We start from the raw sequence: 22,486 nt of genomic DNA, 5'->3' as shown, positions 1-22,486 counted from the left end.
AAATTTGCTTTACAGTATATCAGGTATAATGAATATTGCCTTCTGACGTGGTCTTATGTGTGACCTATAGCAAATAAAAAAAGATTGCATGGATCAAGTGGTGTAAATAATACAGGGTTTTGCCAAGGCAAAGTTAAGGGCTGTCTTGAATCACACGGTCGCACATAGCTGGGTCTCTGAGTCAACAGAGACATCCATGCGCTGACTGATAGGTTAGCCATGTACGGGGGCTAGCCCCCCAGCCCAAAGCCTTGCCCCAGTACCAGCCCTCCAATGCTCCTGTCCACGAGGTGCACACGCGTTATACCCACACTTTCATTGGTTATTGGCAAATTAAACGCTGTGTTTCACCAATCAGACAAGTGTCCACGCGGTAGTTAATTTTGTGCATGAGTTGTCCACATGTTGACAAGAAGCAATGCCATGCCTATACAGCAAGCCAAAGTGGTGCCACGGTTGGGTATATATTGGACTAGCTGCTCCTCAGTGTTATGACTTCTTTCACAGAAACACAGACTAGACACATTAGCCACATAACCAACTTTTTATCGTTTTAACGGTACAGTAGGCTAAATTCCAAGACTCACAGTGGGTAGCTAATTCTACGAGCAGTGAATTACACACTCACAGGGTACGCTTTTCAATAGAAATGGTTATCCTGTCCAAGAAGCCGAAGACCTTCGAGGTTTTGTTCAATGACCCGAGCAAGACGTATTACTCTGGAGGAGACAAGGTAGCTGGACGGATTATAGTGGAGGTGCCGGAGGTGATGAAAGTTTCATCTATGAAAGTTTTCGGAATCGGCAACGCAAGAGTGGAATATCAGAAAGGGAAACAGAGATGTCGCGATGAAATTGACTACTTGAAATATGAGGACGTTGTTCACCTGGATCATGAACTAACAGGTAACATGTAAACCAAAACACTAGACACAAACATACTTCGCACGAAACTTGTTAAAATATGCAAAGTTTTATTTAAATGTAGTGTTAATTTTTGTTTATTTTTTTCAGATTCAGAGGGTTATGTCACTCTCGTGCCTGGAAATAGATATGAGTACATGTTTGGATTTGAACTCCCCCAACCAGGGTAAATCTTTTTAAACTTGGATGTGTTGACTAAACACAATTACTTAGGCTTTGGTCAAAGTTAAATTCGTGCAAGTTTCTGAATTGTATTCAATTACTTATTTCAGGCAGCTGGTGTCATCCTATGATGGGAAGTTTGGCCATGTTAACTATTACGTGAAGGCTGTGATGGAGAGGTTTTCTCAGCCTACAGTGGAGTGCAAGAGATATTTTGAAGTTGAAGAGCCCGTTGATGTTAACACACCAGACTTGGTGGTAAGTCATCAAATTAAGTCAACAATCAGAACTATACAGGGTAGTCATACTGCTTGTAACTGGAATTAATTTTAATGTTAGGCTATTTGGTAGACATTGTTATGAAATGTCGGCATCAATCCAACTGTGTATTTTGTGGCCTTGTCTTGCAGTCTCCTATTTGTGGGATGAAAGAGAAGAGGGTGACATGCATGTTCATTCCTGATGGCAGCGTCTCCATCAAAGGCAAAATCGGTCGTAAAGGCTACTGTGAGGGAGAAGACATCTGCATTGATGCCAAGTTTGAGAACACCTGCTCACGCATTGTAATCCCCAAAGCGGCCATCATCGCCAAACATACCTATCAGGCCAACGGCAGAACCAAAGTCATCAAGGAGAAACTGTGTGCTGTCCGGGGCAACCATATCATATCTGGCATGTGTGACATCTGGCAGGGGAAGTGCATCCGTGTCCCCAAAATCAAGCCCACCATCTTGGGCTGCAACATCATTCATGTGGACTACTCCTTGATGGTGCGTAACACACTCAGAACCTACCACAGGGCACCTTAATTTTCACATAATTCCATAACATGTAAGTAGCCGACTGTGGAATAACATAAGATTTGCTGCTTTTTGTTTTTCAGATCTATGTCCACATTCCTGGCAGTGACAAGCTGATTCTAGAACTGCCCCTTGTCATTGGGACCATCCCCTTCAACAGCTTTGGCAGTCGCACCAGCAGCATGTGCAGCCAGCAGAGCACCACCATGTCCAGCAGCTTGGTCTCCAGAGGCATGCCCTCCCCTCCCCCTAGCTACAGTGAGATCCCACAAGACATGTTGCTGGACAGCCCCCTCACCCCTCTCCTAAACGACTACGATGAAGAGGATGGTCCCTTGTTCATGCGACCTCCCCCTGCTTATTCTGAGGTGAGTGCATGAGATGGGGAGATGTCACTGATGGCTTCTTAGACAGAGCCATAGTGTAAAATAAATGATGAAGGGAGATTTGTCTGACAGCTTTCCTTTTCAGTTGACTCACACTAAACGCTTTCTTCTTGTTTTTCTGCTTTTCTCAGGTTGATCATGGCCTCCAGTTTTAGTTCTCTTGAATGGCCGGCTCAGTGAAGTGGCTTATTTGGCATTTGTTCAAACTCCAGAAATTGCTGAGAAGAAAGCCTGCTAAGGGCAGAGTGAAGTCAGAAGACTCTTGAAGGCGTGAAGAGGGGATCAGCATAGCGTTAAAGATAAAAACACAGGAGACCTATGTATGGAATGCAGATTAAGTTGGACTGTTGATGTAGGATTTTTGGTACTCTGTCTGGTATAACAGCCATGGATAGGTAGATGCTACTAAACTGCTACTAAACTGAAGGTGAGCTCCATCTCAGTCAAGAACCTTCCAGTGTTTCAAAGCCATCCTATGTAGATCTACAGTATGTAGCCATTCCATAACAAGTGCAGATGCAGATGTTGCTCAAAGGTTTTGTCAAGAGTTGAATTACCACTTTTTGTTTAAGAGGTCTTCCAGACAGAATGTATATGTACACTTTATTGAACAAAATTGCCATGCAATGTTTTCAGTTCTTTGTATCAAACACGTTTTCATTGATGTTGTGTAAAAACGTAACTAAATGTGTTATGAAATAATTCTTTATTTGAAAATGAGGTTTATGACAGATGAAATTGTTTTTCAACATCAGCAAACTTAATATTCATATGTTTGTACTTTTTTAATTTATCTGCGGTTTTTATTTTCATAAGCCCTATGGGCTGACTACTATTTTGATGAAAATAAAATATTGATCACATTGATTTAGCCTCTCTCTCCTTGTAAACCACACACAAACTGATCAAGTTTAAAAAGAGAAAAGAAAGAAAAAATGAAAGACAAAACAATTTTCCAAGGGAAAACACAAAAGCAAGTTAATGTTTGTTTCCATGTGTGTTGAAGGTCAACACATGTTGTACTTTCAGTTGATCTGTTTACAATGTTCACTGTCGGGAAACAAGTTGACAGGTGAGCTTTGTGTGGCATGTCACCCATGTTAATAACAGAGCACAAGATTTGCTCAAACTCCAACTCAATCAGTTACTTTGTGTTTCAGCACATCATTTCACTATTTCAAGCTGCTATGGAAAGTAGTAATAATTAAATTGTCTACAAAAGGTCAGCTCCCCCCCCTCCCCCCAAGTAAGCTACATCTGTCAGTGAGCTCATGGATGAGTTAAAATGTTAAATAATATCCGTTAAAGAACTAGAAAGACATTTATATTTCATCTAACTTTAAAATGAATTTATACGTGCCTATTGTAGTTGACACCTGTCGTGTTATTGTCATTCTATGGCCAAATATGGTTCGGCCATAATAAGATTCAGATACATCCTGTAATAGATTCAGCCATAAAAATCCTCTCAGTGATTGAAGGGTAACTCAGGATAAATTACATAAGTGACAGCATTGTCAAAGGAACCAATCAATGTAAAATTGTGACTTTATTATACAAGACCCCAAAATATCCACATGCGTACAGTTCAGCACGCACCCAGCTCGGGAAGGGAGGTGGAGTGAGTTTGCCAAGGACGTGTTCCACAAGTGGGCAGCCATCTCATTAGAAACCTGATGCTGTTGTTTACTGGCCCTGCAGCTGTCCAAGAGGGGAGACCTTCTCTCAAAAAGGTAGCAGCATCTGTGCCCTACCCTTCCTCTACTTTTGCATTGCTGTACTTTTCCAGATGGTGTGATAATGTAGCTTGCTCATTGATTCCAACTTTAGACTGGCACTGCCTTCCAAGTAGGTCTCAGTCACCTCTATCATACATTCACCGCTGTGGTAGTACGTGTTTTGTAATCACAAAGGAGCAACACATTACCATTCCCATTCAAAGGTCTACAGTGTGCCCTGACAATACTGCTCCAGCCTGCAGAAGGAGGTTATGTCACACTGCAGAGAGATTACTTTCTTTATGAATCTTTTGACAAAAGGGACATATACCTCATGGTACAACAGAATGTCATCTCACAAAGATAAATATGTCATCTTGAAGCATGTATCCATTTGTGTGTGTGTGTGTGTGTGTGTGTGTGTGTGTGTGTGTGTGTGTGTGTTTGTGTGTGTGTGTATGTGTATGTGTATGTACTGTATGTGTGATGCAAACCTGCGTGTGTGTGCATATACGCATGAATGTGCAAATAAATGTGTATGTGATAGCAAGTAAATGTGATCGCTCTCAACGTGTCTATGAAGACAAACTGTGGGTTTGCTTTTGAATTACAAAATCAGTGCGCACATCTCATGAGACTCTGTTCAAACAGGCTTGCGTGTCTCCGTCAGGCTTGCTGTAAACCTTCGCTGTCACAGCCATCTATCATTAAGAGGGTGGTGTGTTTGCTGAGCCATTCCAAATCAAAATGTCAGACTCGCCCAGGCCCTGCACTCAGAATGACAGAGAAGGATCAGATCATGATTTCAGCCGTGTTGCAGATCATATTTCAGTTTTATTTGATCTTAACCATATCCCAAAATACAATTGAAAATACCACCCAGATTACTAATTTTGTAACTCATTTCTATTATATGCTTAATTTACTATGCATAATAAATGCTCTGGGTGTTCCGTATAGGTGTTTTTTATTCAGATTTTGTTGCTCTGAACATATTGCATGTGTTTCTTCTTTGCAGAGTCATTGCCTGATATCATTTTTCATTGGCTTGGACAAGTACTTTTTTCTGATTGGCTGACACAAGCCATAGGTTCTGTAGCGAACAAGCCAGAGGTGATTGGTTGAGTCCTGCTTGCACTTGCTTGCAGCGTGATCTGTCCTAAATAACCAAGATACCACCATAGATTTACTTGGCCAGAAACAAGATAGATACGCATTTACAAAAACACTTTGCACCATTTGCACTTTGGGTAAGGAGACAAATCTTATGGAAAACCTTATATGAACAGCTTTACATCATGTCACACAGGTGGTCCAGTCTGTAACAGAACACAAAGGTATGGGGCAAAATTTGTCATTCTAAAGAGGTCAAAGATTTACATTACCAAGATGTCACCAACTACACATGTAATCAATGCTAAAGCCAGCCTTTGCACCTAGAAATACCCAGCTATCAGTTTTGACCTTACAGGAACTTTGCAGGCTCTCCAGGCCTTTGTGAATAGTGGAATGGTTTGCATAGCATTATAGCGTTGGTTACTCACTGTCTGTTCAGGGCTGAGTGGGCATGAAAAACATATATCACAACTGACAGCTGGTATGTGATATACTCATATCCCATACTGATACCATTGCAGCACACAATCCCACCAACCACTCACATACACATGATTACATAACTGATTTCTAATGGCCTGTCTGTGTGTGTGTGTGTTAGTATGTGTGAATATTACACATGAACGCATTTATCCCTAAATGAGTTGGAGGAGCAGACTTTACACCTATGCTGACTCATTGCTTATCCACAACCCCATATATGCATTTTCATCCTGGGACTTCAGAAATAATTATACCCACATTCAGTATGTGTTATTTGCATTCTTCCCTTTTTTAATGCCATGTGGTGATCCAAATGTTTAGAATTTGAGTGTTCATGAGTATGTTATGTGTTTCACCTTGTGTGTCACCAATATGTTTTGTTTATTTTTAAAGCTGTCTCCCTATAAGGAATGATGACACTTGAACTGCCGACAGCCGGTGCTTTTTGCTGTGTCATGGGGCAGTCTTCCAGAGCTTACATCAATGTCCAGTTCCTTGAAGACTCCATAGGTCATTTTACTGAATTAAGGAAACAGGAAATCTTTCTGAAGTAGAGCCTCAGAAACACTCCAGATACACGTGAGGTGTATAGAAGAAGTATTACTGGCACTGTACACTGCACATGTCAATAGAAAACAAGAGCAACAGGACACATTTGTTTTTGTGAGGATCACATTTTTCACAAAATAGCTTTATGTTATAGCATTATGATACTGTAAGACATCATCAGAGACTTTCCAAATTGGCTACAAGAATGGCTATGTCAACTATCTACACAGACTATTTCGTTTATTGAGAAGAGCTGATCTTTAAAATTATGCTTTCTTCTAAATTAAATTAGATTTGATTTCATTAAATCCCAACCCCCAACCAACATTATTAGAAATGGCTTTACACAGCACATGTACACAGCCCATTTCGTACCTTAGTGTGTTCCTTTGACTCCCGTCTCGTAAGGCACCACCACAGATGCCTTAACCTACTTCTGTCTCTCAAAGTCTGTCTAGACCTAGTTAGCCCGCATGCTCTATGACCTATGCCTAATCCAAATATGGGTCAGCCTCGTTTCAGGGTAGATGCACGTGTCCCAGCTGCTGTCTGGTGCAGCAGAACCTTACAAGGGCCAAAGGACCCTCAACTGGGGAAGTAGGTCCAAATCAACCTTAATGTGAATCGGTCTGTCAGCATGCTGTAGCCCAGACTAATGGGGCAAAATATCCATGGCTGCACTGCATCACCTAACATGTTGATACTGTTATTATTAATGTGATTATTCTTGTAGACATCATAACATTATTCTTCAGTGGATTAAAGAACCATTTGCAGTACATGTAGATGCCATGTTTGACCTTATTTCACCCTGACTGTGCTTGACTTACCCCTCCCTTATCCCTCGATATATTTTATTGTGGCTGCCATGGCGGTGTCCTTTCTACCGACAGCAAGTCGTTTGAACTCTATTGTGGTACATGTTGCCAGGGGGGAAGTGCTGCCCTTTGAGTGTTAAGGTCCAAGATGTCAGGAGAGAGAAATAGCAGGGAGCCCTTGGACGTCAGAATCCATGTGAACTTTGCAATTCGCTTCTTAGCTGCAGGGTTGGTTCGGCAGACTGCCTGAAAGGCTCTCTGATTATTGGGGTACTGCACTCCTGGGAGCAGGGAGGGAGGCAAGCCAGATTACAGCTTGCTCTCTCTCTCTCTCTCAAAGAGAGGCCCTGCATCCTCAATGACCAGGGGCACAGAGTTTCAGATAAAGCATGAAGGTGACCTTTACAACAGAAGAAAGAATCAAAGAATGCTCAAGCTCCTTAGCAGACGGGAAAATATTTTAAGCATTGTGTTAGGAGCTGAAATGCATGTGACATCGTACCTGTATGTTTGCAAATGGGGTTCAGTCTGAACCATTTAAGGATTTGAGATTAATGAAGGAGATGGTTCCTTCAGCCTTTTAACTTGTTGGGATAAGTTTGTAATGGTCTGCTAATCAGTTCAAAAGTAAAGCTGTCAGAATGCAGAAGAGAGAAGTTGAATCACCTTGTAAATGTGTTTTTCTGCAGGTAATCCTGACAGGAATAAAAAGACACAGAATAGCACAGAAGAGGCTGAAAGATGTAAAAGCCTTTCCCCAAGCAGCTGTGATAATTGCCCTCAAGCCTCGGAATATTCATCACTGTAAGTCCTACATTACACTTGCCACCAGAGTGCCTTGATGATGAATTTGTCCTCTGGACAGAATGTTCTCTCGCCAAGCACGATACAGCACAACAACCCCACTCAAGAGCGTGGAGAGTGGATAGGCGCCTGCCTTGAGGTACCTTAAGGTGTCCTTTAGTGGTTTTGTTTTTCTGTGAACATGGGCACTTTCCTTCACTGGAATGATCAAGTGCAGCATGCTAATTAAATGGGATGAAAGTTGGAGGCTGGGGATTTATTTGCCTGCTCCTGTAATTAAATGTGGTCTTTATTTATGTTTGTGTGTGTGTGTGTGTCTTTCAACTCGAGTGGATCCTTTGGACCTGAGGGGCCACTGAAGTTCGGTAAAAAAAATGTGTCACCAACAACCAAACAGTAACTGCTCTGCAACTGTGATCAGTTACATTTAAATGTATTTATGCTGTGACAAATTGAAAATATCCTTTCTTTTAAAAGGTGTTGACATTTATTACAATGGTTTAGTCCTTGAGCCTCTGGACTGCACTGCATGTATGTAATGTTTGAAAGGCAGAAAGGGGTTTATTTCCACCATCAATCAGCATACCTGTATTTCTTAGAATAACACCATAGCCCACACACCACATCATGTGCAAATGACTCAGTAAACAGAGCGATATCTTTTCATTTGTTGCTTTGAGAATACTTATCCTTGCTTTGGGTTATCTTCTACCTTCACCCAGAATCACTTCCAATCAAAGTCCCTTTCACAGGTGCACTTTTGACTTAAAACCGAAACAATATATAAGCATTTCATGAATGTTTAGTGTACTGAAGAGACTTCTTCATCCTAGTATCACAAGAGCAGCACCTCTTTGACTTGGAGTTTCACAAATACAAAGTGCATTATACTTCCACATTTTCGTGCCAAACGCATTACCCTGAATTTTGTCGTGTTAGTCAGAGGCAACCTAAAATGCTTTGTCATAATTGTCTCACCAGCAAAACACTAAATGATCAATTATATAATGCTGATCTGAAACCTGCTATTATTACCCTGCTCATCTTTAAAAGACTTGATTGATCTTGTTCATCAATGAATACAAGATTTAAAGCTGAAGATTATGAATAATAATTTTAGAATTAATGACAACAAACAACCAGATACAACACTCTTTTATATCTTTCATTTAATTTTCCATGTGACCTGCTCTCTGATACTTGATTTCATAGCTGTCAGATTGTGGTAATCTTCCATAGGCTGAATGACCTCACCTCCATGAATAACGTCCACACCCTATTCCTAGAAGACTTCTTGGAGCTGACCTTACCCGTGGAGCTGCTGAGGCTTTCAGGATGCCAAAAGCACTGATGCACCCCACTTTCCCCTGCTTTTCCATCTCCAGCTAAGCTGACCTACATGTGTCAAAGTGTTGTTAAAAGCATTTTGTGTGAGAAAGTTCACAAAAACAACCCAGCCAACCCTAGCCTGGGCATATGCTCCCTAACAAGAACCAAAACCATGGCCCATTTCTTCGTTCTACTTTTTCCCCCGTTTTTTCCTGCTAGGAAACCTGCCTTGAGCTGATTTGACTACCTTACCCTCCTTTTATATCTGAAGGCATTCTACTTCTGCATACCCCCTTTCCCAGTAGGCTACAAGGTTAGGAGAAGAACACACCGGGATCTATTTTAAGACACCGTGAGCACCACACTGACAAAGTGGAGTGTCATTCTTCCAGTAATGTTTCTGTTGCATAATTAAGCTGCTGTGTTAGTTTAGTTAGTTTGACAGAGCTTCACCTGGTGTTTCAGTTCTTTACTAGACAGAGTGGGCAGTGTCCTCGGGCAGACTGCGGGAACATACACATGAGAACGGAGCAAGTAGCACTGGCGGAGGGGAAATATCAAAGGCAGGACAGTAGGGCACAGGCAACGTGCCTGGGGACACCCGAGGGAGGGCTACCATCCTGTGTTGCCACGAGTTCTTAGAACAGCCAGCTGACATACTGGGAGGACCTTAAAAGTTAAAAATAATGAATAAACAATTAAATGATGGATCTCTTCCTGGTATTTTCGAGTTTGACCTGAAAGGTAGAATTCAGCCTGCAGCAGTCATGGCAGCCTGTGTGTTTTCTGTTCTTGAATAAAACTAGGGCTAGGGAAGACTGTGATTTGACAATTAAATGAAAAGATAATTTATATTGTTTTTGATTCATATTCAATGAATCAGTACACATAATATATAAAAATTCAGTTACATTTCTGACAGTGAATAATCACATCCCAGAGGGAGTTTTCTCCTACAAAAGCTCTTGAGAAAGATCTGGCACTTTCTAGTCGACACAGCATGGTACACCTAAGACCGCACTGAGCTAAATGCAACCTTAGCAACAGCTAAGTAAGCACAAGCCATAGCAACAGTGGAATTGAACTCCCCATTCCCACCCACACATACACACACAAACATTCTCTACTCCCAAACATACACAAGCCAACATAGACGCAAACACACCTCAGTGCCAGCTTCATGCAGAATTGTGTGGTGCCACAACCCAAACACTTGAGTTTAATTTAGCCCAGTCAGTATTCATGGCACGTTTCCCATATTTGTTTCAGTAGAGAGGGGACCTCGTGTTCCCCTCTGCACTCACAGAAACTGACTGACCGAACTTCAAGCAAAACTATTTTACTACACTGTTGAATGCCTTGTCACATATTTCACATACTCACCAAGTATACTGGGCAATATATGGATATTCACAATCATTGCCAAGAGTTTCTGGCAACTACTTCTTGCACTACTGCTACCACTACTACTACATGTAAATAATGTACTGATATAAATTCACCCTTAACAGTCAAAAATGTGCTAAAATAAACACAGAGCTATTTAACATTATGGATAAATATCTCATTATTTTTATTAAATTATAAGAACATTTTGCAATTTAACAGACACTCTGTTGTGTAAGCAAATACAGTACATAACAGCAAGTAAGGTACTTCCAAATCTGGAGGTACGATAAGCTAAATATCACCTTTCATTGAGTGTATTACAATGTTTAATTGCAGCTCTGAGATAATTACCCTGTGGTGTAAAGGCACTGTTTTTAAACGGTGCGGACAAGTCTCGTTTTCCTCCATTAATAGCACACCATCTACCTGTCCTTTTAAGAAATTACACTTCAGCAGACCGCACATCCAGTAGCTTTTCTAACAGATTATGCCATCATTCAGGAAAGGTTTGACACCGAGAGATCTTAGCTTGGCATCATTCACCCCTTACAAAAATATATTAGATTAAATCGTTTTTCCAAAGAACAAAATATGTTGAGAAAGAGGGAAGACTGAACTTTTGTATGGTGATGGTACAGAACACAAATACATATTTCAGTACATATTCATTATTCTTTTAATATCCTTATTATTGCAGTTATTATTCTGCCAGACAAACAGGATAGACACACTATATTCTGTACAAACAAGTAGGGAACATCTAAACTCTTCTTTCACATACATATTTCCCTCAAATTCTGACATGTTCTGAGCCATTACACAAAAACATTCAGAGTAATTGGTCAAACGTTAAAAAGGTCAAAACACTAGAACTTTCTAAAAAACCTTTTACTGTATAAAAAATTGCATATAAAAGCGTAAAACTATTCAATTTGTAAAACACTGAAAAAAGCAGGTCACATAATTTATCATCAGTAACATTTGAAAAGCAAGTCCACAAAGACGTTCGCAAAGAGCACTAATGCACACCGAAAGTGAAGTAAATTAGTCCAATATACAAAAGGAAGCTCTTAAGAAGGAGCTCGGCAGCAAATAAGAGTTTCCAATAAAAGCTGGAGTGCTGCATGATGGTTGAGATGGTTGAGTGTGCGGTCTCAGCCCATCCTCCCCGGGATATTCAATGTACACAGAGGAATGAGTGCTCCTCTTCTTCATGTGCTTGTCACATTTGTCGTCCGACTGGACCACCTAATACAGTAAAATTCTGGATGCTGACCAATACATAGCCGGTCTATGAAGAGGACATGGTGATGTGCTTATTCTCATGTTGTCTCCATCTCTTGTTATCAGTAATCACTATCAGTAAACGGCCTCGTCAATGTTGTCATCGCTGTCTCCTCCAAACTCTTCTCCGTTGTCAAAGTAAGACATGATGTAGTCTGTCTCCTGTAGGTGAGAGACACAAAGAGATGGGCACACATCTACAAGTAGTTGGTCGAGGGAGATAAAACATAACACGAGATGAACTCAAGGAGAAGATGACTTGCCTCTTCAAATTCTTCCTCATTATACTCCTCTTCACTCGCCGGTGCCTCTTCCTCTTGTTTTTTCTTCTCTCCGTCTTCCTCGTCTGAGCTGTGTGCTTCCTCTTTCTTTTCCAGAGTCTGTGCGATCTCCCCAAAAAGCAAGCACAGTTAAGACTGTAGAATCCAGCTTAATCATCTTAACGCTAAAATTAGCTCCTAACTTGCCGATTGAGGAAAAACTCCTCAAAATTATGGGTGTGTCAGTCCCAACTTTGGGATTCTTTTTTTTACTAAGAGTAATTCACAAAGTCCTGTAGCGCTAATAGTAGTAGTAAGTCTGGGACTAAAAAGTAGTCAAGAGGACTACTAACTCACTAAGACGAAATCTCAAACAAACCGAAAACAGCAGTTTCTGTCATGCCACGTTAAAATGTTTTTGCATGCAGATGCATAATTACAAGACACCATCTCAATTGCGAGAAACTAATTATAGAGCTCGTAAGGGATGCAGTAGGCTACATCACCAACCAACCGAAACAACCAGTGTCTAAATACTTATGAATGTACCGCTAACGTTTTATTGTACAAATAAACTACCTCCTGTCTACACAAACGATGTCAGCCATTGCAACGCCGTCTTTGTTTTATCTTTGGAGTTCTCTCTTTTCCTTAAAAGTTGGTCTCAGCAGCCTTGTCAATAGGATTAAGGAGAAAACTTTGAGTGCAACTTAGGAGTACTCTTAGTGCTAAGATAAAATGCCTTGTGAATACTGGTGTGCAAGCTGGACTGCACTGCAGCAAAATCAAAACTTGAATGTGTAGAACTGAGGAATAAAGTAGCAAAAAAATGAATTTGTACACAATATGAAATGATTTGGCTTTTTTGTCATAATATACCATTTGCAACATGGGAGCTTTGTGACAAAACAGTTTTGTAATGACGGAAGCTTGTGCAATAACAGGAATGGATTTGCCATAGTCCTACCTCTAATGTCCGGATAATCTCCTCTTTGTTTATTCGGGGTTGGGTGGTTTGTTTGGATGTGATGGTACTTTCTGGAATGAGACAGATCTTTGACTTAAGTAGTGAGGGTAGAAGAACATTCATCCAAAGGCGTCTGCCACCTGCCCCAGCACTACCCACATGACTAAACAAAAAACTCATCCTTTTAATGAACTGCCAAATCAATAACAGGATAAAAACAGAAGAAAATCTGAACATCCCACTTCTCATACAGTTTAAAGCATTTTGATAAAATACTTCCGGATTTATCATGAGCACCCAAATACATACAAAATGAGAGGACAGGCATGAGAAAGAGAAACAGAGATCAAAGCAGGAGAGAAAGGTGAGGTGAGAACATACAAAAGGAGTGATAAGTGAGTGATACAGCGCGAGCAAACAAGGGACAGAGAGCTCGCACAGGGAGAGAGAGCGAGGGAAAGAGAAATGAGAGATATATTGAAGGGCTACAAAGCCAGACAAACTGCAAAGTGCTATCTCATTGATTTCCCAAAGGAGAGAGATGAGTCAGAGAGGCGGCGCATCACCTATGGCTCAGAATGCTACCTAACCCTGCTACTGAGGACTGACTGTTCAGCCACCACAGAGGGATGTATCTCTACAAGGTGCACATATAATAACCTAAAGAACTGCTTAATGATGTTTGTACTAAAGTTTAACACTCCTAATCAAGGGTTTTTCGTAACACAAAATACATGAAATGCTACTGTGCTTTGGTGATGCTTTTGTAAAACATAAAAGGTTTTTCCGCTTTACTCTCTTTCTGGAGTCTTTTCGTTCGGGTGCGTAGCTCTTTCGGCAGCCTCTTCCAGTCTGCAAGAGAAGGCAAAAATAAGACAAACAAAACATCTCCCAGGAAACAGCTGCTTCTAAGTCTGCTGATGCTGCGGCTGATTTCACGGCACAAGCTGGGGGAAGTTCAGTGCTGAGCTCCGGAGCTTCTCTCCCTTTCAGCCCACAGTCCTCTGACATAAGCAGACATGACAGGCAGTGTAATTGTGAGCATTTGACACGGTTTAAGATACATGACATTTTTAATTAGTTTCTCCAAACTTTTTTAAGGAGCTAATTATCATATCAATAACCACTTCACAGCAATTTGTTATTTAATTAATGCAGTCATTTCATGCTTGGCGCGCAATCTCGACAGTCTTTTGAAATTGATTCCACTCAGGCTTCCTGCGTGGAATGTGTAATTATGCACTTATTTACTGCACCAATCTGCTTCTTTATGCGTTTCCAGGCTCTGGAAAGAACTGTTTAAATGTGTGTCTCACCTGGATCCCATTCGGAGGGGTTTTCGTTTGTTTCGCTGCTCTGGTACTTGTCAGAGTAGCGCTCCACATCTATAGGTCAGAGGAAAAATGGTAAATATGGTAATTACACTACAGCAGTTATGTCAACCTATTCACACAGGAAGTATTGGTAAGATCTAAAAGAGGCCTCTATGATTTGCACTGATTTTGGTCAGTTCCTGACAAAAGGATGCCAAGACTGACACATACTCAGTGACCCATTAATAAAACAAATGTCTTTTTGGCCCACATAAAAACATTTTTTTATACTTGACCTATGAACAACCTTCCTCTGGTCCTCTGAAGAACTATTTTGGTTGGGACACTGCATTCAGCTTTGACCAAAAGGATGTTACATTTCAAATAGATTAAAGTGAGGATGACTGCAACCCAAGCAAACAGCTAATCAGCCAGAGAATACTGAAAGTAAGTGCCACAAAGCCATGGACATGAAAAGGCTGTAGGCACCAAAACAGTTAGTAAGTGTATAAAACAGAATGTAAGTGCACTAGAAATTAATGGATTTGGATGAATAAAGAGTTTAGATTGAGACTTCATGCCACACAGTGATAGTAACACCAGATGGCATTTGTTCACATGCCCATAGTGAGGTAGATGGAGCAAAAACAGGATGGTTAAGGTAGGTGCATCACTATACAATCACAGTGGTAACTAAGACAGAGAGTGTTCAAATCCATAGTCTCTTCATAATGTAACAATGGTTGTTGGTCAATGATGCTTTCTGGAAATGGTAGGTACTTTGCTAAGCTTGAAAGCAGCAATGTATTCCACTTTATGTCGGCAGCAACTGGGAGCCAATAAAGAGGCATACAACATGGTGTGCTGTGCATCCTTTTTGACTGACTCAAGGCCAGGCCCAAAACAAGGGCAGAGAACAAAAAGCTTGCTGATTTGATTAATCAGCTGAAGGAAAATCTTCATCAGTTGGATTAAACATAATGGACACAATTGTGACATTGCTGTTTAAGTCAAATAATCTGACCAGCTATGTCATAGTCAGAGGGTTTCATCCTATGCCTGAAATATACTTGTTGAGATTGAGTAAATAGGTAATTGAGAGAAAAGCTTTCGCTCACACATTTAATAAAGGGAGGAAAAACTGAAAGCAGTGTGGAATGGGTTACAAGGCCTGTGCTTGCACTAATATGGTGGTAAACAAATATGTTGAGAGAGATTACTTCAAGAGGCGTGATTGCAGAGATTGCAGAAGGTGAGATTGCTTGTCGGAGACGGGGTCAAGAAGAGAGGCGGTGGGATAACTGGTAAACAGAAGCCTAGATGCATCTTCATCAGTGAGAGGGGAGAAATAGGTTGTATGTGGGTTGAACTAACTGCTGATTGGCTGCCACATTGTCAGTAAAAAAGGTGGTAAAATTGTTGGTGGTGAAGAGGGTGGATAGTGACGGGTACATGCTAAACAGTGGAAAATTATTTCCTAGTGACGGCAGCAAAGATGAAAACCGTGTCATGGTAACACGCTGTTTGGGCTGTTGTAATGCTGGAAGATAATACAAAGGACTGAGGGCCTAATTTACTAACATTGCGACCGCAGCGCAATCAGCGCCTTTGCCAAACCGCATATAGTGCACGGTATTTTGCATCCTATTTATCAAACAAGAACCTCATCTGCGCTTAACACCGCCCATTAGTGTTATTTAGCGATCCGATAAAATAGGGAGGAAGGAGCCTGCTGTTCCACCATGGATGATGAGCTAAAAATAAAATTAGAGCTTTTGGTTCACGAGGTTACAGCAAACTAACCCGGGTAAATATAGAAACTCATAAATATTTCTCCGTTTAGCCCTTCCGTCTACATTAAAAGCTGTGATCACTTTGAATTCAAGACTGTCTTTTATTGGTGAGCTGATTTTGGGAAATTGAACTTTTCAGCGAACATTGAGTTTCTGGGTTGCTATGGTTACCCCTCAGAGTGCCTGTGCAGCTTCATATTAACGAGTGTATGTTCACAAGTTCATATTCACACATATTAACATGAGTTAATCACACACAGGCAACTGCAAACTGTTAAGATGGTTTCCCTAAACTAGAGATAGCTAGGATAGTTAATAGCCAGGTTAACTGCTCCATAGCATCCCGTTAAATAGTCTGGTAGGAATACACGACACCCCTTACTTTAAAACGGCATATTCCTGAACACTGAAAACCAGGCTTTTCAAAAATGCTGCCCTAGGCAGATACATTTGAAAACTGGAGTTGTAGCGTGGACAGGGGCAACTGAAGTTTTCAGACGTTCGGTTGGCATGCCACTAGGGGTAGCTTGCGCTCGAGAGGCTATAACGTCAAAATAAACATGGAAGGTGAAATGAATATGCTGCTCTGTCTCTACAATTTACTTAGTTTAGTTAGTGTACTTCGAGTACAAGTACTTTTCCTGAATAGATATGCGTTACTCCTGCGCAGAAGGCGAGCACTGTACTCGGTGTGCTTGAACTATGGGTGAAAATACGGTTTAAAGTAAACCATACAATGAGCGGCGATTCTGGCCGAACAGCTAGCTGGTGGGACAATTTTGTATATGCCTATATTAAATGATATATCAAATATAAACATTTAAAAAAAATAATAAATAACATTTCTGATGGTTGTGTTTTTCGAATGTCTCGCAGGCACGTGTTATGTCATGCTGAAACACCTCTTGTTTCGCTACTATTACATAATTAGGCGCACTTTTACGCATCTCCTCCCATCTCTTTGCGACGAACAGCCACTTTCCCTTATACACTCCCAGCAGCGGTAATCTAAAGTGCGCCGTCTTTATAAATACGTTTTTATGTTTTTACCCGCTATTTTACGCCTGAAATGGGCGCAATCCTGTTAGTAGATGAGGCCCTGAGTCTCCGTATTTCCCTGCCCTTTCTCAGCTGCTCTGAGTTTGATCAAGTTACTGAATAACATTATGGCATGAGTGGGTCAGGGGGAAAGAGGGCAGAGTCTGCCTGCACTAAGGTTCATATAGTGCAGCAACTACCTAGAGTAGGGCTGAACGATTTGGGGAAATAATCTAATTGCGATTTTCCCCCCAAATATTGCGATTGCGATTTAATATGCGATTTTTTTGTTTTATCCAAATTTTTTTCCCAACAAATCGTAATGAATGACGACCAACACAATATTAGATTTAGTGTAAAATATTATTTCCCACAATTACAATTTTTATTTAACTGCTTATTACAGAATCAAGAACAACAAATCGGTGGCTTTGCCACTGTGCATTTAAGTAATTTTAACAAAGTCATTGTAAGAATAAACACAAGGCATGCACTTTTTAAACACTGGGCAAAATTTTCCATCTTAAATCGTTTTTAATCGCGAACGTTGCGGTTAGAAAATCGCGTTCTATCATATCGCGATTAAATCGCAAATGCAATTAATCGTTCAGCCCTAACCTAGAGCATTAATTATGTCATGTGAGGACAACTTAGGAAAGGGTAGTGTAATGGAAGACGAAGGAGTGGTAGTAAGATGTCAATGGCCTCGAAGACAAATACAAGGGAGAGAGACGGTAAACTGAATGAAGAAAAGAGCAGATATGTGCAAAGGCGCGAGAAAAGGGACGCTATGGTCTGTGGCACAGTTGTGTGTCAAAAGTGCACAAACAAACTCACCTTTCTTTGGTGCAGCAGGTTTGATGTAGAAGGGCAAGGTCTTCATGGCCCCCCTAAACTCCTGCTTCAGAGCCAGCATGTACTCTGCTTCCTCACTCACAACCAAGGGCACAGGCTTGTGCTCCATGGGCTACCAAAGGTAAAGAGAGTAACCATCATTTCAGTTCAGTGAAACATGCTGGTGCAGAGAGAAAGCATAATTTGAGCACAGTGATATTTTCAAGGCACCTAGAGAAACCGCAGCAGTGGTTCTGTTAAGACCGAAGTTACACACCTGTGTATTTCATCTTTTAGAGGGAAAGCTAAGGTTTTTAAGTTACAATGAGCAAAACCAAGCTATGTATGCCCTCTACTGTATAATTGGTAATGTTAATGTATAAAAAGATACATCAAGGACTATGTCATGTAATGACAACTGATTCAAGACAAAAACCCACAGGAAATAGTGGAGTCGGCTGGAGTGTGGACGGGGGAAGATTCTCTCCTTTTCCAATTCCGACCACTTCCATGTTGAAACTCAATTGACCCCGCCCTCTACCACGCCCTCGCCCGGTCATGGTGAGGCTTGGCAGCAACAACAAAACTGTAGTCAGAGACCCACAGTTCTCAGCTCCCGGGCTCCTACGAAAACGAGATGCTTACAGTTAAAAGTGAACGTTAGTCTCTCATAGACCCGTGATTCATATCAATGCAGTTTGTCAACCAATATGGTATAACTTCAATTTCAAAAATCAATTTCACCGGTGCGCCCAAATAGATATAACAATACACAAATGTTTACACAGTTAACGTTAGCTAGCAGGAAAACTCCTTCTAGACTACTACAGAGACTGAAACAAAAACCTCAAGTGGAAGACATAGTACACGACAATATGCAAAGTTCAGGACAGTCGCAGCATTTGCTGATTTGCAAAGCATTGGTTTAAAATAGCAGGTTGTATGCTTGCTGGCTAGCAAGCTATTGCCAAAACTAGAAGTGCAGCATATGAACTGAAACATATTTAGCTTCAAACGTGAAGTGCCCTGCACTATATTAGTCCGTTTAGCAACATTTCATTGACGTCCACCACCACACTTGACTGTACATTGCATTTTAAGTTAACATTAGCTAGCTTGCTAGTTTAACATAAAAGGTAGGCTAACTCAGCTACGCTAGCTAATGTTATCTAGCGTTAATAGCTTACTTGCTGTTTCTGGATCGCTAACGAGGTATGATAAAACTTGACGAATGTATCACCATGCCATTGTTACACTTTATTTAAGAATTGTCCCACAAGTCTTGGAAAACAGTTCGATATTCATTCCTGCGTAACATTAAGGAAAATAGCATAGCTGGCATCGGAGGGAAAAGTTTTGGTTCCATTCAAAAAACAAACCCCCCTGAAATTGGGTGTTGAGACATTAGTTCCGTTATCACTCGTTGCAGCTCACTGGCTGCGACAGATGCAACACAAGCAAACCTGATATTTTTTTTCAGATGTCGCAATTCTACATGTTTTTTGTTGTCAAGAATAAAATGCAACATTTAAGTATATGCTTTCAGTATTCTTGTAGTAGGCTATATAGGTTACGATCCATTGTTTTAGACACGTCATACATATCACAGGGCCTGAAAACAAAGTAGGCTACTCTAAACAACTGAAAAACGCATACAATGTTGGCTACAAATAGGCTCGTAAAATTCTTGTGGTCTTGACTTCATAATAATAATATCCATAATTATTATAAGTAATAATAATATCCTAAATATATCCTAATATCCTATCACTTATTTCCCTACCAGTTATCAAACTATAGCCTATAAGGCCACGGTGCAGTTAATCTTTGAAACGTTTAATTGACTACTGACCACTAAAACTGGCTTAAAATTAAATTTAAAAAGTGGGCTCATTGTTTGGTGCAGCCCGAACACCCCAAAGCCGATGAAAGGCGCCTCTAGTCTAATTTAATTTTGAAAGAAAGCGCCTCATTCTTCCCTTAAAAATGCACAAAATCAAAGACGCAATAGGCTACAGCATTGTCATTACTTTGCCTCCTATTGTGCTTTTTGATATTCTTGGAATTACAAGGAGACCTGCACTCTGGGAACTAAGTGATCTTGGTGGGCATAGGGGACCTGCACTCTGGGAAGTATGTGATCTTGGTGGGCATAGGGGAGGTTTTTCTACATCTTGGAGGGATAGGACTTTTTTTATTTTGGCAATGTTGCGTAGGTGAAAAAATTATATCTTTGAGATCCGTTTTATGTGTGAGTCAAGTTGGAGGTCTTGGTTGATAATTACGGCAAGGTTTTTGATACTACTGTTGGACGTTAAGGAGATGGCATCGAGTGTGGGTAGATGGCTAGATAGTGTCACAATAGGGCCTACAAGCATAACCCCATTCTTATCTGAGTTAAGGAACAGGAAGTTGTTAGTCATCCAAGCTTTTACATCATGCAGGCAGGCTTCTATCTTGGGTAGCTGTACAATTTCATCAGGTTTCAGGGATAGGTAAAGTTGTGTGTCATCAGCATAGTAATGGATGCCATGTTAATGCCATGATTCCTTATGACAGCACCTTAAGGTAGCATATACAAGGAGAAGAGCAAGGGTCCAAGCACAGCGCCTTGGGGAACACCATAATTTACACTGGTGTGATAGGATGACTTATTATGGACATGAAGAAATTGATGACGATCAGAAAGGTAAGACCTAAGCCAGGATAGGGCACAGCCTTTGATACCAACAAGTTTATGTAACAAAATATGATGATCTATAGTGTTGAAAGCAGCACTAAGGTCTAGAAGAACCAGTATTGAAATGCACCCATGATCAAATGCGATTGGTTTTTATGTAGAAAGGAAGTAAGTTGCATTGCAATTACTTTTTCAAGTATTTTTGACAAGAAACGGAGGTTGGATATAGGGCTATATAGTTAGCCAGATTATCAGCATAAAGGTTAGGTTTCTTGAATTCTATTTGGCTGCTATTTTAAATGATTGTGGAACCTATCCTGAAATTAATGAATTGTTCATTACTTTAAGTAGTGTGTCATTTAATAAGGGTAGTGTGTGTTTAAGTAGTGTTGTGGCGATAGGGTCTAGTAGGAACGTTGATTACATTTACATTTAGAAATTTAGCAGACGCTTTTATCCAAAGCGACGTACAAAGGATAGAACAATCAAGCTACGAGCAATAGAGACCTAGTGTAACAATAAATACTACTTTACATAAGAAATATAAAAAGTGCAGGAATGTAACTATGATTTAGATGAGAAGATCACTGAATGAGTTCAGGGAGGTCAATGGGTGTGAAGGATTCTAGGAGTGCAACAGGTTGTGGGTTCCAAGTTTTTAAAGTTTCAAGTATTTATTTGTCAGATGCACAGAAAAACAGAGTCAGACTGGGCACTGAAATTCTTAGGACAAGACACCGTACAACAAACTACCATAGCATAACATAAATTCCATAACATAACATATAAGTACACTGTAAAACGTAACAACTGTCCTTACTGAAAATATACAATTAATTGGACTCAGTTTTTGTTTTTTGTTGAGTTTACTTGTCTAAACTGAGTGTTATTAACTTTTTGGGTGAAAAAGTTAACAAACTCACTGAAATCTAGTCAACTACACTTAAACGGCTTTAGTTTGCTTAAGTTTGTGGTACAAGCTTAAGCTACAAGTTAAAATAACCATTCAAATAAAGTAAACTGCACTTAAACTGCTTAACCCTGCGCTACAAGCTCTGCCATTGTATATATGATACCTGCATATTGAGTAAAATGAACTCACATTTTATTTCTTGTCCTATTAACTTGTCTGAACTAAGTAGCCTATTATTGAATTTTAGATAAGGTCTACTTTTCTCAACCAAGTCAAGTAAACTGTAAGCCTAGCCAAGGGTACTTGATTTGCTGAAGTTTGTGCTACTGAATAAACAGGCTACTATTATTTAGCCTATTTTTTAAATGAAAAAGGCTATCTTGAAGACTTGCAATATTGTCTTTAAACTGGCCAGATTGCCATAACCTTACAGGACTGAAAAAAGACTGAAGTGTGCGATGACTAGCGTTCATTATTATTATTATTACAAATGCAGTACAAAATGTACAGCAACATGCAGCCTACACATAGCCTAACTGCATACAAAATACAAAGCAAGAGGTCACTTCATAAAAGTCCATAGCCTAGATAGCACAATGCATACAGGTGTCCAGGGCCAAAGAATTAGAAGAAAACTCAATTGATCTCATGTAAGTATTAAATTCCCCAATAAAAGATAAAAACAATGGTTTCCTTTCCAGGAATTTACATTATGAATGTAGAATTTTGCAATGAAAAGAAGTAGCCTAAGTTAGGCTAATTGTGAAGTCCTTTTTAGTGACATCATTGTCCTTAGGAAATCCAAAGTAAACATATTTTAGCGTTAAGATAAACTCTCTGAAAATGTTCCTCCTAACAAAGTTGGAAAAGTCTATCCAAAAGACCTTAATATACAGTATATGCATTCCCAGAGAGGTCGGGGACTTT

The 22,486-nt window shown here is 40.3% G+C and overlaps 2 protein-coding genes across 4 annotated transcripts; one reads left to right on the top strand and one right to left on the bottom strand.

Annotated features, from left to right (window-relative positions):
* The first annotated feature begins 480 nt into the window (after positions 1–480).
* txnipb (thioredoxin interacting protein b) lies at positions 481–3,136 on the top strand. The gene is made up of 6 exons (XM_012822914.3): positions 481–905; positions 1,014–1,089; positions 1,196–1,343; positions 1,496–1,855; positions 1,969–2,253; positions 2,403–3,136. Exons 1-6 carry the CDS (start codon positions 650–652, stop codon positions 2,424–2,426), a joined length of 1,149 nt encoding a protein of 382 aa, XP_012678368.2. The 5' UTR covers positions 481–649; the 3' UTR covers positions 2,427–3,136.
* A 7,993-nt stretch (positions 3,137–11,129) lies between these two features.
* Positions 11,130–19,358, bottom strand: polr3glb (RNA polymerase III subunit GL b). 3 transcript variants are annotated; one of them, XM_031576532.2, is made up of 8 exons: positions 19,154–19,358; positions 18,407–18,590; positions 17,970–18,099; positions 14,305–14,373; positions 13,784–13,840; positions 12,989–13,059; positions 12,025–12,150; positions 11,130–11,923 (listed from the first exon to the last, which is right to left on the bottom strand). In XM_031576532.2, the coding sequence occupies exons 2-8, from the start codon at positions 18,524–18,526 to the stop codon at positions 11,837–11,839; spliced, it is 660 nt and encodes a 219-aa protein (XP_031432392.1). In that variant the 5' UTR covers positions 18,527–18,590; positions 19,154–19,358; the 3' UTR covers positions 11,130–11,836. The 3 variants fall into 3 exon arrangements, with proteins under 3 accessions (XP_031432392.1, XP_012678375.2, XP_031432393.1); XM_012822921.3 differs by having other exon boundaries at positions 12,025–12,141; XM_031576533.2 differs by lacking the exons at positions 18,407–18,590; positions 19,154–19,358 and adding an exon at positions 18,244–18,326.
* Between the last annotated feature and the right edge of the window lie 3,128 nt (positions 19,359–22,486).

This window comes from Clupea harengus, chromosome 11, assembly GCF_900700415.2.
Source record: "Clupea harengus chromosome 11, Ch_v2.0.2, whole genome shotgun sequence".
NCBI lineage: Eukaryota > Metazoa > Chordata > Actinopteri > Clupeiformes > Clupeidae > Clupea > Clupea harengus.
The sequence above is the reverse complement of the archived record's forward strand: the minus strand, read 5'-3'. Positions and strand labels throughout refer to the sequence as shown.